This window comes from Aquarana catesbeiana, linkage group LG04 (genome assembly GCF_042186555.1).
Source record: "Aquarana catesbeiana isolate 2022-GZ linkage group LG04, ASM4218655v1, whole genome shotgun sequence".
NCBI lineage: Eukaryota > Metazoa > Chordata > Amphibia > Anura > Ranidae > Aquarana > Aquarana catesbeiana.
In genome coordinates this window covers 681,026,674-681,045,937 of record NC_133327.1, presented here as the reverse complement: position 1 = coordinate 681,045,937, position 19,264 = coordinate 681,026,674, and the positions used below count along the sequence as shown (strand labels likewise).

General features: G+C 47.5%; 1 protein-coding gene across 1 annotated transcript in view; it reads right to left on the bottom strand.

Annotated features, from left to right (window-relative positions):
• Positions 1-11,929: 11,929 nt before the first annotated feature.
• SLC29A1 (solute carrier family 29 member 1 (Augustine blood group)) overlaps positions 11,930-19,264 on the bottom strand; it is a 68,722-nt gene continuing 61,387 nt past the window's right edge. Inside the window, 4 exon segments of the mRNA XM_073628984.1 lie at positions 11,930-12,806; positions 15,989-16,025; positions 16,028-16,187; positions 18,136-18,324. Of these exon segments, the coding sequence (XP_073485085.1) occupies positions 12,695-12,806; positions 15,989-16,025; positions 16,028-16,187; positions 18,136-18,324 (498 nt within the window). The 3' untranslated portion in view covers positions 11,930-12,694.

Sequence of the window (19,264 nt, the reverse complement as noted above, 5' to 3'; positions counted from 1 at the left end):
GGGTCGGTTAGAGGTGGTCAGTGTCGGGGTGGAATCTGATTGGAGGGTCGGTCAGAGGTGGTCAGTGTCGGGGTGGAATCTGATTGGAGGGTCGGTCAGAGGTGGTCAGTGTCGGGGTGGAATCTGATTGGAGGGTCGGTCAGAGGTGGTCAGTGTCGGGGTGGAATCTGATTGGAGGGTCGGTCAGAGGTGGTCAGTGTCGGGGTGGAATCTGATTGGAGGGACGGTCAGAGGTGGTCAGTGTCGGGGTGGAATCTGATTGGAGGGTCGGTTAGAGGTGGTCAGTGTCGGGGTGGAATCTGATTGGAGGGTCGGTCAGAGGTGGTCAGTGTCGGGGTGGAATCTGATTGGAGGGTCGGTTAGAGGTGGTCAGTGTCGGGGTGGAATCTGATTGGAGGGTCGGTTAGAGGTGGTCAGTGTCGGGGTGGAATCTGATTGGAGGGTCGGTTAGAGGTGGTCAGTGTCGGGGTGGAATCTGATTGGAGGGTCGGTCAGAGGTGGTCAGTGTCGGGGTGGAATCTGATTGGAGGGTCGGTCGGAGGTGGTCAGTGTCGGGGTGGAATCTGATTGGAGGGATGGTCAGAGGTGGTCAGTGTTGGGGTGGAATCTGATTGGAGGGATGGTCAGAGGTGGTCAGTGTCGGGGTGGAATCTGATTGGAGGGTCGATCAGCCTGTTATTGCGTTGCATCAAGTCACAAGACCCCAAGCCAGCCCGGGTGTGAAAGACACCCAGCCAGATTATTGGAGGACAATGGAGGATTGGATTGGAGGATGGAACAGTACATTCTGAGATTGGTAGGGGGTCACAATACACATTACAATTTGACTGTACAATTTTGTACAATCAACTTTAGATTTACTAAAACAATGTCATATGAAGACCTACCTTATCTAACCAACTAATTTTTATCCAATCTCTCTGTATCCAATCAGGAAGGGCTTTGTACTATATCGTTATAGGTGGATCTGAACCTGGCCATACCCTATACCAGACTATAGGGGAGCCGGACTAGGGCCAGTGGGAGTAGAAAATGTCCTGGGGTCCAGTGAGAGCAAACAACGTTCCATCATTGGTGTCAATGGGAGGAATAGTGCCCCATCATTGGTGTCAGTGGGAGGAATAGTGCCCCATCATTGGTGTCAGTGGGAGGAATAGTGCCCCATTATTGGTGTCAGTGGGAGGAATAGTGCCCCATCATTGGTGTCAGTGGGAGGAATAGTGCCCCATCATTGGTATCAGTGGGAGGAATAGTGCCCCATTATTGGTATCAGTGGGAGGAATAGTGCCCCATTATTGGTATCAGTGGGAGGAATAGTGCCCCATTATTGGTATCAGTGGGAGGAATAGTGCCCCATTATTGGTATCAGTGGGAGGAATAGTGCCCCATTATTGGTGTCAGTGGGAGGAATAGTGCCCCATTATTGGTATCAGTGGGAGGAATAGTGCCCCATTATTGGTATCAGTGGGAGGAATAGTGCCCCATTATTGGTATCAGTGGGAGGAATAGTGCCCCATTATTGGTGTCAGTGGGAGGAATTCTGCCCCAAGGGCCACATAAAGACAAGCAAAGGGCCACAGTTTGGATACCGCTGCCCTATACAATCTGATTGTGCAATCTCCTTTAAATTTACCAAAGGCAAACCATCAATTTAATTTTTATCCAATCGGGAAGACCCATGGATAACGGTAGATCTAAAGGATACTGTGTATTGCCAAGCTAAAGGAAATTGTACAATTGGATCATAACATGTTTGGTGACCATTGGCGGCTGGTGCTCACTGTTTGGGGGGGGGCGGCAAACAAACCATCGCCCCTCACTCGCACATACCGCCACCGCCACCACCCCCCGGGGCACAGGCTGCCCTCGATAGGTACTCACACTGCTCCCAGCTCACTGCACCGGCTCCTGCTCATCCACATTGGCTTCCTACTCTCTGCACCAACTTCCCGCTCTCTGCACCAACTTCCCGCTCTCTGCACTGGCTTCCCGCTCCTTGCACCATCCCCTGGTCATTCGCACCGGTCTTCCGGTCTCCGCACCGGCTTCCCGCTCTCTGCACCGTCCCCTGCTCATTCGCACCGGTCTTCCGGTCTCCGCACCGGCTTCCCGCTCTCTGCACCGTCCCCTGCTCATTCGCACCGGCTTCCCACTCTCCGCACCAGCTCCTGCTTGTCTGCACTGGCTTCCCGATCTCCGCACCGTCCCCTGCTCAATCGCACTGGTTTTCCGGTCTCCGCACCGGCTTCCCGCTCTCCGCACTGGCTCCTGCTTGTCCGCAACGGCTTCCCGCTCTCCGCACTGGCTCCTGTTTGTCTGCACCGGCTTCCCACTCTCCGCACTGGCTCCTGTTTGTCTGCACCGGCTTCCCGCTCTCCGCACTGTCCCCTGCTCATTCGCACCGGTTTTCCGGTCTCCGCACCAGCTTCCCGCTCTCTGCATCGGCTCCTGCTCGTCCACACCGGCTTCCCACTCTCTGGACCTGCTTCCTGATTGGCCAGGAGGAGAATCAAGAAGACAATAGCGAATAATAATTATAATAATATTAATCCGCTATGGTCACACCACTGGGTGGGCTCGGGGCGCAGTGCTCTGCGCCCCGATCCCACCCTTTTTTTAAGCCAATTAGAGCCTCTGGCTGTAATCATGTTCTTCAGGAAAAAAAAAACCCATTTGAATCCATGTGTCCGGCTCCCTGCATGTAGATGGATTAGGGGGGCGGCACCCCTAATGAAGCGCCCTCTACTGATGGTGACTATAAGGGCGGCACAGTGGTGTAGTGGTAGCACTCTCACCTAGCAGTAAGAAGGGTCGCTGGTTCGAATCCCAACCACAACACTACCTGCTTGGAGTTTGCATGTTCTCCCTGTGCCTGCGTGGGTTTCCTCCGGGTACTCCGGTTTCCTCCCACACTCCAAGGACATGCTGGTAGGTTAATTGGATCCTGTCTAAATTGTCCCTAGTATGTATGAATGTGAGTTAGGAACCTTAGATTGTAAGCTCCTTGAGGGTATGGACTGATGTGAATGTACAATGTATATGTAAAGCGCTGCGTAAATTGACAGCACTATATAAGTACCTGAAATAAAATTTCAGCAGACTTGACCAGGTCCGTGTCATGTTGAACAATCGTTTTACAGTGAAGGATCCTTTGAAAATAGTCAGATCTGTGAGCGATCGTGTATTTTAGGGCTCGCCATACATGCTACAATCATATTGTACAATCTCACTTAGATCTTCCTTCACCTCGGTAGCCTGAGGTCCTCCCAAAGTCATCCATACGGTTTGTATCCAATCAGGCAGATCCAAGCACTGCATTGTAAGTAGATTGTACAATCAGATCGTAGCGTGTATGGTTGGCTTTTCCGTGTCTTCTCCATGCCAGTCATTTTCATTCAGATTCTCGTTCTGTCTTTATTGATACAATTGCCGTTTCATGTTTCATTTTTTTTAATTTTTTTTTATTAAAACTGTTTCTTTTTGTGTTTTTTTTTTTTTTTGTAACAATGAGATACAAAGTAACAACCTGGGAAGTTATAAAAGGAAACATCCTCCCCGTGCACAGTGTATGCACAGATTGAAAACGATTGATTGGGCACTACATAGTTGATGGTAGATCTAAGGGAGATTGTACAATCAGATTGCATGGTGTGTGGGCAGCCTTAGAAAAACATAACAAATTGATGAATTCTGTTTTCAGGTTCGAGAACAATCGCATGACAGGTCAGGGGGCTGGGAAAGGGTTACATGTGGGTGGGTGGGGACTGGGGGAGGGGGGGCGTGGCTTCTGAAAATGTATCGATAATGACGTTATTTCCAGGAATGATCTGTCCTCCGTTTTTTCGTTTCTTTGGAGGGGAGCGCTCTCCACCACGCCAAAATCTCCCGCAAACCAACACAGCATAGGGCGGTGTAGAATATTCCGGAGTCGGATATCTTTCACCGTTTTACCGATTAAAGTCGTGGATTAGAACAGCGGTCCTCAACTCCGGTCCTCGGGACCCACCGACAGGCCAGATCTTATGTATTACCTCGGGGGAGATGTAGACTAGAATACGGCAGCAAATGAGATCACCTGTCATGTATTTCAGTTATCTTGCAAACCTGGCCTGTTGGTGGGTCCTGAGGACGACTGGATTAGAAGGTTCCAATCATGTCACCATACACGGTCAGATCAGGATTGGACAGACAGATCCCGGGGAACTACAAGTCCCATCATTCCACCCCCCCCCACCATCTTATACGACGTCATAGGTCTGTGCGCTGATGGAGGGATTGGGGGAGATGCTGAGGCTGCAGAGAGTCTAGAAATAGAGAACTGCGGCCTCCGGCACTCGCAGGGTTAATGGAGACAATAGGTCGGAGGGGGAGGGGAGCAGGGACTACTTTGTTGGGTGGAAGCACATGGGAGACGGGAGTGCTTGGGCTTTCCTTCTAGTGCCTTCCATCCTGACCCCTCCCCATCGCCACCCCTTTCCCGCCTCTAATCCCACCCCCCAGATCTCTGTCCTCCTCTACCTCCGCCTCCTGTGCTTTCATTTCTGCTTCCTTATTGGTCCACGTGCCTCCATTCCCGTCCCCTCTGCTACAGTTTCTGTTTCCTTATTGTTTACGATTTACTATTAATCCCACTTCCTTGCAATCTATTTCTGCCCCCCCATAACTCTATTCCTGCCCTTCCCCCCCCGTACCCCTTTTCCTATGCCGCTATTCCTGCCCTTCCCCCCTGTACCCCTTTTCCTATACCTCTATTCCTGCCCTTCCCCCCCTGTACCCCTATTCCTGCTCCACTGTATCTCTATACTACTATTCCTTCTTCTGCCCCCCCCATGCCAAATTCCTTCCCCCCATATTTCTATTCCTTCCTCCCCCGTACACATTTCTGCCCCCCTGTACATTTATTCCTGTACCTACCCCCCCATACCCCTTTTTCTATACCTCTATTCCTGCCCTTTGCCCCTGTACCTGCCCCCTGTACCTCTGTTCCTGTACCCCTATTCCTGCTCCTCTACTTCTATTTCTGCTCTTCCTCCCCCTGCACCGCTATTCCTGCCCCACTGTATCTCTATCTCTGTACTACTATTCCTCCTGCCCCCCCCCCCCCACCCCCTCATATGCCAATTCCTTCCCCCTGTACTTCTTTTCCTGCTGTTCCCCCCCCTCCCCCATACATATATTTCTGCCCCCTGTATTCCTGTACCCCTGTGCCTCTATTTCTGCCCCCCCCCCCAATACCCGTTCTTTCCCCTGTACCCTTATTCCTATACCTCTATTCCTGCCCTTCACCTTTGTACCCCTCTTCCTACCCCCTGTACCTATATTCCTGCCCCCCTGTACCTCTATTCCTGCCTCCCTGTACCCTTGTTCCTGTACCCCTATTCCTGCTCCCCTATACCCTCATTAATGTACCTGTATTCCTGCCCTTTCCTCATGTACCCCTGTTCCTGCCCCCTGTACATGTATTCCTGTACCCCTATTCCTGCCACTGTACTTCTATTCATGACCCCCCATATGCCTATCCCCTGTACTTCTATTCCTGCCTCTCTGTAACCCTATCCCCCTCCCCCCCCCGTACCCCTATTCCTGCCTAATCAAAAGTGAAAGAAAATCCCAAATTTTGGGTTGTCCCCAGAACAGGAATAGGGGGGAAATCTTCCAATGGGGACACTAGTTCTAATGACAACAAAGGGATTCCCCTCATGATGTCTAAAAATGAAATAAATACAACTGACGGGTTATAATACTCCCTTATGCTCCATACACACGGTCGTGTGTACACAATTCCGGCGCACAAAGTTCCACGCATGCTCGGAATCAAGCAGAAGAGTCGCACTGGCTATTAAACTTCAGTTTTCTCAGCTCGTCGTACGTGTTGTACGTCACCGCGTTCTTGACGTTCGGAATTTCCGACATTTGTGTGACCGAGTGTATGCAAGACAAGTTTGAGCCAACATCCGTCGGAAAAAAATCCATGGATTTTGTTGTCGGAATGTCCGATCAATGTCCGATCGTGTGTACAGGGCATAACTCTATCCAGGGATGGGGAGAAAAGTTTTGCCTTCAGGCTCGGTTGAAACTGCCGCGACTTGGGATCCGACTTGTGAGACCCCCAAGTCACATGACATGTGAAATCCCATGTTAGTCAATGAGGGCCGTCATGATTCGCACTGCTGGAGTCGCTCCGACTTTAGAAAAGGGTCCTGTTCTTCAAGGCGACTTCTATCTGACTTGTGCCCATAGACTTTAATATAAGTCGCCTCCAAGTCAAATCCTTATCTAGATTGATGTGATTTGGATCTGACGTTACAGGAAGTTTACCTAAGCGTTCCCTGCAGTTGCTTCAAAGTCGCACTGAAGTCACCTGGCATAGTCGCACTGTAGGTAGCGGCAGTGTGAACCGAGCCTTAGTTCTACTTTAATAAATCTAATTTTGTAGCAAAATGTAAGGTTTTCACAAGTGACGTATTGGAGCTCCAAAAATTATCTTCATAACAAATGACACTAGAGGGCAGCAAACTGGAAAATCCATTGCACTGCGCTCTCCAACACAGTCACTGTGACACTATGGGGGCAGCAACTATTGGATACCTCGGAGTCTCTCAGAACATAGAACACTAGGAGCATAGGGGGTCACTAGGAATCTTCCCAGGAACACAAGGAAGCATTGGGGGTCACTTGGACCCTTCCCAGGAACACAAGGAAGCACTGGGGGTCACTAGGAATCTTCCCAGGAACACAAGGAAGCACTGGGGGTCACTAGGAATCTTCCCAGGAACACAAGGAAGCACTGGGGGTCACTTGGACCCTTCCCAGGAACACAAGGAAGCACCGGGGGTCACTAGGAATCTTCCCAGGAACACAAGGAAGCATTGGGGGTCACTTGGACCCTTCCCAGGAACACAAGGAAGCACTGGGGGTCACTAGGAATCTTCCCAGGAACACAAGGAAGCACTGGGGGTCACTAGGAATCTTCCCAGGAACACAAGGAAGCACTGGGGGTCACTAGGAATCTTCCCAGGAACACAAGGAAGCACTGGGGGTCACTAGGAATCTTCCCAGGAACACAAGGAAGCACTAGGGGTCACTTGGACCCTTCGCAGGAAAACAAGAAAGTACCGGGGGTCACTAGGAATCTTCCCAGGAACACAAGGAAGCACTGGGGGTCACTTGGACCCTTCCCAGGAACACAAGGAAGCACCGCGGGTCACTTGGACCCTTCCCAGGAACACAAGGAAGCACCGGGGGTCACTTGGACCCTTCCCAGAAACACAAGGAAGCACCGGGGGTCACTTGGACCCTTCCCAGGAACACAAGGAAGCACTGGGGGTCACTTGGACCCTTCCCAGGAACACAAGGAAGCACCGGAGGTCACTTGGAATCTTCCCAGGAACACAAGGAAGCACCGGGGGTCACTTGGACCCTTCGCAGGAAGACAAGAAAGTACTGGGGGTCACTTGGACCCTTCCCAGGAACACAAGGAAGCACTTTGGGTCACTTGGACCCTTCCCAGGAACACAAGGAAGCACTGGGGGTCACTTGGACCCTTCCCAGGAACACAAGGAAGCACCGGAGGTCACTTGGAATCTTCCCAGGAACACAAGGAAGCACTGGGGGTCACTTGGACCCTTCGCAGGAAGACAAGAAAGTACTGGGGGTCACTTGGACCCTTCCCAGGAACACAAGGAAGCACTTTGGGTCACTTGGACCCTTCCCAGGAACACAAGGAAGCACTGGGGGTCACTTGGACCCTTCCCAGGAACACAAGGAAGCACCGGAGGTCACTTGGAATCTTCCCAGGAACACAAGGAAGCACTGGGGGTCACTTGGACCCTTCGCAGGAAGACAAGAAAGTACTGGGGGTCACTTGGACCCTTCCCAGGAACACAAGGAAGCACTTTGGGTCACTTGGACCCTTCCCAGGAACACAAGGAAGCACCAGGGGTCACTTGGACCCTTCCCAGGAACACAAGGAAGCACCGGAGGTCACTTGGAATCTTCCCAGGAACACAAGGAAGCACCGGGGGTCACTTGGAATCTTCCCAGGAACACAAGGAAGCACTGGGGGTCACTTGGAATCTTCCCAGGAACACAAGGAAGCACTGGGGGTCACTTGGACCCTTCCCAGGAACACAAGGAAGCACCGGAGGTCACTTGGACCCTTCCCAGGAACACAAGGAAGCACCGGAGGTCACTTGGAATCTTCCCAAGAACACAAGGAAGCACCGGGGGTCACTTGGACCCTTCGCAGGAAAACAAGAAAGTACTGGGGGTCACTTGGACCCTTCCCAGGAACACAAGGAAGCACTGGGGGTCAATTGGACCCTTCCCGGGAACACAAGGAAGCACCGGAGGTCACTAGGAATCTTCTGGGAAATCACTGGGGGACCTGACACTCAATAAAACTAGCCATTGCTCAGGCAATGTAAAGGAAAAAGGGAGATGGCCTGGCTGGACTAGGTGTGTAGCTAATTGGATCTTCACAGCAGGTGGATAACCTGGACACAAGTCTTACTGACTCCAAACTGTCTAGTCCAATAAATGGATTTCATGGGGTTGGGAGAGCTGTTCTAGTTGGGGGGGGGGGGGGTGGATCTGTACTGGTGGGGCATTTGCCTTGGGGACAGAGGTAATTTTTAGTTGTTCTCTGTCTACTGATCTGTGCATTATTTTCTCCTGACCCTGGTGCTCCGTGTGTTGTGCACTCCTGACCTCTGCGCATGCATGACCCCTACGCTCTGTGCACTTCTGACCCCTGCACTCTGTGCATTGTGCACTCCTGACCCCTGCACTCTGTACATTGTGCACTCCTGATCCCTGCACTCTGTGCATTGTGCACTCCTGACCCCTGCACTCTGTGCATTGTGCACTCCTGATCCCTGCGCTCTATGCAATACACACTCCTGCACTCTATGCATTACACACACCTGACCCCTGCGCTCTGTGCATTGTGCACTCCTGACCCCTGCACTCTGTGCATTACACACTCTGGACTCCTGTGCATTACACACTTCTGCACTCTGTGCATTATGAACTCCTGGTCTCTGCGCTCTAGGCTTTACACACACCTACACTCTGAGCATTACACACACCTGACCCTTGCGCTCTGTACACTCCTGACCCCTGCACTCTACGCATGACACACTCCTGACCCCTGCGCTCTGTGCATTACACACTCTGGACTCCTGTGCATTACACACTCCTGCACTCTGCATTGTGAGCTCCTGACTCTTGTAATCATGCATGACACACTCCTGACCCCTGCGCATGCCTGAGCCCTGTGCACTTCTGACCCCTGCACTCTGTGCAGTGTGCACTCCTGACCCCTACGCGCTTTGCATTACACACTTTACAAAAAATATCTACCTCCCTGATATGATTTCTACGCTAAATACAAGCTTGGAAGCATCCCTGGAAGTTTCACAAGGTTTACTGCACTGAGTGTTTCATCTTTTATTATATATGATGTTCCACAGGTACAGGGATGCTGGGGATGCCATGTTACAATTCTGTGAGTGGTAATGCTCTCTATCCTGGTTGTTACTGACAGCTCCGGTCCCCATTGATGTTCATGAACCAGTCAGAGTGGTTTCTGATCATGTGAGCACTACAGTGGTGAAAATAATTATTTGATCCCCTGCAGATTTTGTAAGTTTGCCCACTTACAAAGAAATGAAGGATCTATAATTTTTATCATAAGTGTATTCTATATGATAGAGACAGAATATCAACCAAAAATCCAGAAAAAACACGATACAAATGTTATTAATTATGTTGCAGTTCAGTGAGTAAAATAAGTATTTGCTCCCGAAGCAAAACATAAACTTAGTAGTCGGTGGAGAAACCCTTGTTGGCAAGCACAGAGGTCAGACGTTTCTTGTAGTTGGTGATCAGGTTTGCACACATCTCAGGAGGGATTTTGGTCCACTCTTCTTTACAGATCTTCTCTAAATACTTAAGGTTTCTTGGCTGTCTCTTGGCAACTTGAAGTTTCAGCTCCCTCTATAAATTTTCTATATAGGATTAAGGTCTGGAGACTGGCTAGGCCACTCCACGACCTTAATGTGCTTCTTCTTGAGCCACTCTTTCTTTCCTTGGTGCTATGTTTTGGGTCATTGTCATGCTGGAAGACCCATCTTCAGTGTTCTGCCTGAGGGAAGAAGGTTCTCCATCAATATTTTACAATACATGGCCCCGTCCATTGGACCCTCAATGCAGCAAAGTCGGCCTGTACCTTTAGCAGAGAAACAGCCCCAAAGAATAATGATTCCATCTCCGTACTTGACTGTAGGGGTGGTGTTCTTGAGGTCATAGTCAGCATTTATCTTCCTCCAAACACGGCGAGTCGAGTTAATGTCAAAGAGCTCAATTTTGATCTCATCTGACCACAGCACTTTCTCCAAATCCTTCTCCTAATCATTTAGATGTTCATTGGCAAACTTCAGACCGGCCTATACATGTGCCTTCTTGAGGAGGAAGACCTTGCGGGCGCTGCAGGATTTCACTCCATGGCGGCGTATTGTGTTATCAATGGTTTGTTTGGTGACTGTGGTCCCAACTGCCTTGAGATCATTCACAAGCTCCTCCCATGTAGTTCTGGGCTAATCCCTCACTTTTCTCATGGTCATCCTCACCCCATGAGGCGAAACATAGCGTGGAGCTCCAGACCGAGGGCGATTGATGGTTATTTTGTATTTCTTCCATTAGCGAGTAATCGCTCCAACAGTTGTCTCCTTCTCACCAAGCTTCTTGCCGATTGGCTTGTAGCCCATTCCAGCCTTGTGCAGGTCTACAATCTTGTCCCTGATGTCCTTTGACAGCTCCTCGGTCTTCCCCATGATGGTGAGGTTGAAATGGAAGAAAGAGATTCTGTGGACAGGTGTCTTTTATACACATAACGAGTTGTTGTTAGGAGCACCTTCTTACATTGGCAGGACTAATCTGTGTACCACATGAGCACCTACTGTATCCAGTCTATGGGAGCCAGAATTATTGTTGGTTGGTTGGCAGGGGATCAAATACTTATATTTTACTCACTAAACTGCAACTCAATTTATATCATTTGTATCTGTATTTTTGGTTGATATTCTGTCTCTATCATTTAAAATACACCTATGATAAAAAATTATAGACCCTTCATTTCTTTGTAAGTGGGCAAAATCTGCAGGGGATCAAATATTTATTTTTCAACACTGTATGTCCGTTATGACATAGTAAACACATGCAGATTGGAGGCTTTATTGACAAGAAAAGGCATCAGCCTATTGGTGGCATAGCAGCCTGATGCCCCATTCACACAGGGGCAACACGACTTGCAGGTCGCCTCAGCGAGGCGACCTGCAAACGACTGCCCGAGCGACTTGCAAAACGACTTCTGTATAGAAGTCTATGCAAGTTGCCCCAAGTCGCCCCCGAAGTCGTACAGGAACCTTTTTCTAAGTCGGAGCGACTTGCGTCGCTCCCCTTAGAACGGTTCCATAGCACAGAACGGGAGGCGACTTGTCAGGCGACTAGGTTGCCTGACAAGTCGTCCTTGTGTGAATGGGCTCTAAAGGTTGCAGCGTTCATCGGTTTAATACTGTCATTTTCAGATACAATTACAGTATTCGAATTAAAACATAAGAAAAATGTAAGAAAAAAAAAATTACAGGTTTGCAAATTTGTCAGCCTATAATAATAAATAAACAGAAATTTTTTATTAGAACAGTGTATCAAATAAAGCCTTATATGTTTTTGTAAAGAAATATTTAAATGTTATTTTGGTATGCAAATTAGTTAGAGTTATTGTTACGTTAATAGCACAATGCTGACACTGTTATATTTGTCCTGGGCATCTAGACATCAATGACCTCTAAGAATAAAAGGCTAATCACAACTGGAATATCCCTTTAAATCGCTCCCCCCCCCCAAAAAAAAAAAAAAAAATTTCCCCTAATTTTTTTGGCTTTTATATAATGTAAACCAAATGAAATACAACAAAGGGCATCTTATATGTACAAAAGATAACATTTCAGGACCAGCAGCTTTACAAATAAAATTCATTCCACACGAAAGCCAATAAATGCAAATCATTTCACATTCTGCAAATGACATGAATTCTGTAAAAATAAAAATAAAAATAAAAAAGTCGCTGAACGGTACTAAAAAAACAAAAACAAATAATATGATACTAAATAATATAAAATGCAGCAAATTGTGAGGAATCTACACACAAATTCCCATTCGAGCTGTTTGCTAGGAGGAGAGTCGTTATTGAAAGGATTCTACAATGATACATATGAAGATCGCACGACATCGGTGGAGGAAGTTCTTATGTCATCAGAGTGACGCTCCTCTTCAGGTTTACTGCACGGAGGCTCTCCAGGAAATCACGCGGCCTTCCAGAAATAACGGAATCAAGTTTATGGTCAGTGTGTTACATGGCCGCTCTGTGGGCTCGAATCAGGGCCGATAGCATGTGTCCATTCCATCTGTCCCAGCGGGGTGAGGCCCAGGAGGAGAGGGCGTAGGGGGTATAGAGGTAAATAGAAAAAGGTGGTGGTGGTGGAGTTGGCGGCTCCACCACTGCGGAGAGTGGGCCCCACTCCGCGCTTCGGTAAGTAATGCGATAGGATAACTTTGCTTATAAGTGCATTGAACACACACACGAGGTAGCACTGGACTCTGCTGGGTGTCAGAGGGGCATCGGTGGGGCACATCAGGCCAAAATCCTCAGAGGGAAGGAGAAACCGGCTCCAAGCGCCAAGCCCAGCGACAGGAAGAATGCCATGATAGCCCCAGCTGTCTCTGCCTCGTATCCATCCACCTTCCTGCAAAGATAAGTCAGAGGTGTCAGGGGGGGAAAATGCAGTATACAACAGGCTCTGAATAATGTGATTAAAAAAAAAAAAAAAACTTAAGTAATGGCTAAATAAAATGATAATTCTCCCGCTCTACAAGACTCTGGTCCGGCCGCACCTGCAGTATGCTGTCCAGTTCTGGGCACCAGTCATCAGGAAAGATGTACTGGAAATGGAGCGAGTACAAAGAAGGGCAACAAAGCTAATAAAGGGTCTGGAGGATCTTAGTTATGAGGAAAGGTTGTGAGCACTGAACTTATTCTCTCTGGAGAAGAGACGCTTGAGAGGGGATATGATTTCAATATACAAATACCGCACTGGTGACCCCACAATATTGAGAAAACTTTTTCGCAGAAGGGAGTTTAACAAGACACGTGGCCACTCATTAAAATTAGAAGAAAAGAGGTTTAACCTTAAACTGTATGGAGGGTTCTTTACTGTAAGAGCGGCAAGGATGTGGAATTCCCTTCCACAGGCGGTGGTCTCAGCGGGGGGCATTGATAGCTTCAAGAAACTATTAGATAAGCACCTGAACGACCGCAACATACAGGGATATACAATGTAATACTGACATATAATCACACACATGGTTGGACTTGATGGACTTGTGTCTTTTTTCAACCTCACCTACTATGTAACTATATGTAAATCAAGCCTTAGTGAACTGAGCCTTATATTTGATAATAAATAGCAGGGATATGCAATATACAATAGACATGTGCAGAATGGAAAAATGTATTTCGTTTCGGATAGATTTGTTATGTTACTAATTTTGCTTCACTGATTCATTTCGGAATTCATTTAGTTTCGTTTGATTTCATTTTGTTTCGTTTATTAATTTTCTAACAAATTCCAAATTTTCTGAACGATCCGAAATTGGATTGGTCAAAAAACGATTGACCGATTCAAATTCTTTGTGAAGAATAGCTGGTTGTTAAAGTGGTTGTAAACCCACAAAAATGAAAAAAAAAAAAAACCTGCAAGACAAAGGCATAATGAGCTAGTATGCATAGCATACTAGCTCATTATGAAGTACTTACCTTAGATCGAAGCCCCCCCGCAGCGGTCGTGGCACACTGCTCTGGCCGGCGGCACACCTCCCGGTTCCGGTAATGGCACATCAGCTTGAAGAAAAGGCACGCTCGGTCCGTTTCGTCAGTACGCATGTGCCGATGACGTCGGCACATGCTGATGCAGGGGATATCTCCTAAACTGTGCAGGTTTAGGAGATATCCGGGGTACCTACAGGTAAGCCTTATTATAGGTTTACCTGTAGTCAAAAGTGGTCTGTAAGGGTTTACAACCACTTTAAGAAGCGGGCCAGGAAGCTGGCTGCCACGTCCTTAACAACTGATGACTCACAAGTGACGTCGGTGACGTCATCAGGTGACTCCGCCCCTTAGCTATTTAGGAAATGTCAGACGGAGGAGCAGGCAGTTGACGGGGAGCCTTTGACCAAACTGGAGGGTTTTGTTTTTTTTCGGGTCCGGCGGGCGGCGTGATTAACGGTGGATCTACGTTGGGGGGACATTGTTTTTTATCTTTTTAATAAAGGAATTGTCAAAAACTTGTGTAGTGTGTTTATTATTTCTGGTGAATGGGTAGGCCACACTCATTCACATGGCGGGGTGAGGCACCCCAACCCCATGTTGAGGGCATGTGGCCTGGTATGGTTCTCCCCCCCCTTTCCTGGCCTGCCGGGCTGCATAAAGGTCTGGTATGTTTTTTTTTGGGGGGGGGGATTCTCCTTTAAATCCCATTGATTGGGGGGGGCCAGACGTTGTTTTTCTTTCTGAATTTTCTATTGCCAGCATTCCTTTCTTTACATTCATCGGTCAGTGGGGAAGCCTGATAAATCATCGGTTGTTAAGGACACGGCGGCCGGCTTCCCGGCCCGCTCCTTTGAAGAAAAGCATCCCACAACATGATGCTGCCACCACCATGTTTCACGGTGGGGATGGTGTGTTCAGGGTGATGTGCAGTGTTAGTTTCCCCCCACACATAGCGTTTTGCTTTAATGCCAAAAAGTTCAATTTTGGTCTCATCTGACCAGAGCACCTTCTTCCACATGTTTGCTGTGTCCTCCACATGGCTTCTCACAAACTGCAAACAGGACTTCTTATGACTTTCTTTCACCAATGTCTTTCTTCTTGTCACTCTTCCATAAAGGGCAGATTTGTGGAGAACACGACTAATAGTTGTCCTGTGGACAGATTCTCCACCTGAGCTGTGGATCTCTGCAGCTCCTCCAGAGTTACCATGGACCTCTTGTCTGCTTCTCTGATGAATGTTCTCCTTGCCCGGCCGGTCAGTTTAGGTGGACGGCCATGTCTTGGTAGGTTTGCAGTTGTGCCATACTCTTTCCATTTTCAGATGATGGATTGAACAGAGCTCTGTGAGATGTTTAAAGCTTGGGAGATTTTTTTATAACCTAACCCTGCTTTATACTTCTCCACAACTTTATCCCTGACCTGTCTGGTGTGTTCCTTGGCCTTCATGATTCTGTTTGTTCACTATGTTCTCCAACAAACATCTGAGGGCTTCACAGAACAGCTTTATTTATACTGAGATTAAATTACACACAGGTGGACTCTATTTACCAATTAGGTGACTTCTGAAGGCAATTGGTTCCACTAGATTTTAGTTAAAGGTATCAGGGTAAAGGGGGCTGAATACAAATGCCCCCCCCCCCCCCCCACACACACACTTTTCACATATTTATTTGTAAAAAATGTTGAAAACTTTTTATCATTTTTCTTCCACTTCACAATTATGTGCCACTTTGTGTTGGTCTATCACATAAAATCCCAATAAAATACATTACGTTTTTTGGTTGTGACATGACAAAACGTGGAAAATTTCAAGGGGTGTGAATACTTTTTCAAGGCACTGTATACCAATACCTTGGACAATTCATCTCTTAGCAGCCCAACATTGTACACAGTAACCTGGTGATGATGGGCTTTGACATGGGGAGGGCGATAAGGGGGGCTTTGAAACGGGAGATTGGTTGAACATCTGCCTGATAGTGAGGCTCCATTGTATTGCCAGCTGCCCCTAGAGCGGGGATATGACTGAGCATTAGGGGGCAGCACTGATAAGGGATACAAAAAAGGGTAACAGGCTCCGGTGTGGTGGAGACAGGTACTCACTTGGGTCCAAAGCACATGCAGAGACTGGCCAGGTATCGTTGGACAGGGCAAAGATGATCATGATGCAGATGTACCAGGCGTCGTGATTCAGTAGATTGGGCATGTACTGGCGAGGTATGACGTTACACATCATGAAGAGAGGCCAGAAGATGAGCCGGGCCACCACCATGATGGGGAGCAATTTACTGTCCTTCCCGGGCTAGAGAGAGAGAGAGAGAGAGAGAGAGAGAGAGAGAGAGAGAGAGAGAGAGAGAGAGAGAGAGAGAGAGAGAGAGAGAGAGGAGAGAGAGAGAGACGAGAGAGAGAGAAGAGAGAGTGGGAGAGAGAGAGAAAGAGAGAGAGAGAGAGAGAGAAAGAAAGAGAGAGAGAGAGAGAAAGAAAGAGAGAGAGAGAAAGAAAGAGAGAGAGAGAGAGAGAGAGAGAAAAGAGAGAGAGAGAGAGAGAGAGAGAGAGAGAGAGAGAGAGAGAGAGAGAGAGAGAGAGAAAAAGAAAGAAAGAAAGAAAGAAAGAGAGAGAGAGAGAGAGAGAGAGAGAGAGAGAGAGAGAGAGAGAGAGAGAGAGAAAAAGAGAGAGACAATAAACAAAAAAAAAGGAGCGACAATTTTGAAAAAAAAAAGCAATATTTTTTTACTTTTTGCTATAATAAATATCCCCCAAAAATATATAATTTTTTTTTTCCCCTCAGTTTAGGCTGATATGTATTCTACATATTTTTGGTAAAAAAAAAAGAAAAAAAAAAAAAATCGCAATAAGCAGGTTATTGATTGGTTTGCGCAAAAGTTACAGCGTCTACAAAATAGGGTATGGTTTTATGGCATTTTTATTAATAATTTTTTTTTTTACTAGTTATGGCGGCGATCAGCGATTTTTATCGTGAATGCGACATTATGGCGGACACATCGGACACTTTTGGCGCTATTTGGGACCATTTACATTTATACAACGATCAGTGCGAATAAAAATGCACTGATTACTGTGTAAATGTGACTGGCAGTGAAGGAGTTAACCAGGAGGGGGCGCTGCAGGGGTTAACTGTGTATTAGGGAGTGAACAAAGGATTCCCCTTGGGTGGGATTTTTAGGGCATTACCATGAATGATACAATGTAAGTATAAAAGTAATTTTATGCCAAAGATCAAAAAAGTGACAAAAAATACAACATAAAAAAATCAAACACAAATAATATGTACAAACAATTGCATCAAAGGCAACATGTATGAAATGGAGGATACCACAACATGGCAATTGAACAGACCAATGGTATGGAATGTAGTATGTAGTGAGACTTACTACATTCCATACCATTGGTCTGTTCAATTGCCATGTTGTGGTATCCTCCATTTCATACATGTTGCCTTTGATGCAATTGTTTGTACATATTATTTGTGTTTGATTTTTTTATGTTATATTTTTTGTCACTTTTTTGATCTTTGGAATAAAATTACTTTTATACTTACATTGTATCATTTATGGTAATGCCCTAAAAATCACACCCAAGGGGAATCCTTTGTTCTTTTTCTATATTATGGGATGTGGCATACCTTTTTCTTTACTACTTCTTGTCAGAGCCCCTTTTTTTGTGTATTAGGGAGTGATTCTAACTGTAGGGGGGAGGGGCTATGTGTGACATGACACTGATCACCGCTCCCGATTTACAGGGAGCTGTGATCAGTGTCCTGCCCCTAGGCAGAACAGGGAAATGCTTGTTTACATCAGCATTTCCCCGTTCTTCCTCTTCGTGAGACGATCGCGCGTATCCCCGGGACCTGCGGTCGGACTCGCGGAGCTCACGGCGCGCCCCCGCTATTGGAACCTCGCGAGATCACATACAGCTACGGGATTTTGCGCAGCGGAGCCAATCTGCCGCAGTATAACTGCAGCGGCTGGAAGCTTTCAGGAAGCTATGTACAGCAACCTGCCGGCACCAGCCATGATCTGCTTGCATTGCATAGAGAAGCAAAGAGACCCGGGGATGATGTCATTGGCTCTAAAATAAGATATGTCATGAAAACGGGAAAAAGGTCTCCCATTTCTGCCTTCATTGATCTTATAAAAAAGGGGACCGGCTGCACAATCAGCACTTGAGCTGCCATTGCCTGACCTACAAGCTGCATTATGGATTTGGCGGTAGGTTGGCATCGTACTCACCCACATGAACCTCGTTGTGATGCTTCGTCCGGCCCAATCAAACATATTAAACAGCAGAAAACAGGAGACGGGGATGAAGTACATTCCTATACATGGGACACAAAGAATGATATCATGATACAGAGTACTGCCTGCACAGCACACACCTACCTTCCCGCCTCCACTAATGACATCATACTGAGAGATGTACTATGGAAGGTGGAGTCACACCGTGCAACAATACAGAAGTTAACAAAGAGGAAAACCCCAATACAATTTATCCTCCGACTCTCCCCAGTGTCCTCCACTGAACTGTGTTTTATGACTTTTATATACAGTGGGGCAAAAAAGTATTTAGTCAGCCACCAATTGTGCAAGTTCTCCCACTTAAAAAGATGAGAGAGGCCTGTAATTGTCATCATAGGTAGACCTCAACTATGAGAGACAATATGTGGAAACAAATCCAGACAATCACATTGTCTGATTTTTGAAAGAATTTATTTGCAAATTATGGTGGAAAATAAGTATTTGGTCTCCTACAAACAAGCAAGATTTCTGGCTCTCACAGACCTGTATCTTCTTCTTTAACCCAATGAGGGTCTCTGACATGGGAGGGGGGGGGGGGCAATGAGAGGCTCTGACATGTAGGGTGATGAGAGGCTCTGACATGTAGGGTGATGAGAGGCTCTGACATGTAGGGTGATGAGGGCTCTGACATAGGGGGTGATGATGGGCTCAGAGTTGGGGAGATAAGGGGCTCCCACATGAGAGGAGTTTAGGGGCTCTAACGTAGATACAGGGAAATTCTTTGGCATCGGGGGTGTGGTGAGGGGCTCCAACATGGGGAGCAATGAGGGGCTCTGACATGGGGAGCAATGAGGGGCTCGGACATGGGGAGCAATGAGGGGCTCTGACATGGGGAGCAATGAGGGGCTCTGACATGGGGAGCAATGAGGGGCTCTGACATGGGGAGCAATGAGGGGCTCGGACATGTAGGGTGATGAGGGGCTCAGACATGTAGGGTGATGAGGGGCTATGACATGGGGGAGCGATGAGGGGCTCCGACATGTAAGGTGATGAGGTGCTCTGACACAGAGGGATGATGATGGGCTCAGAATTTTGGAGCTAAAGGGCTCCCACAAGGTGCGGA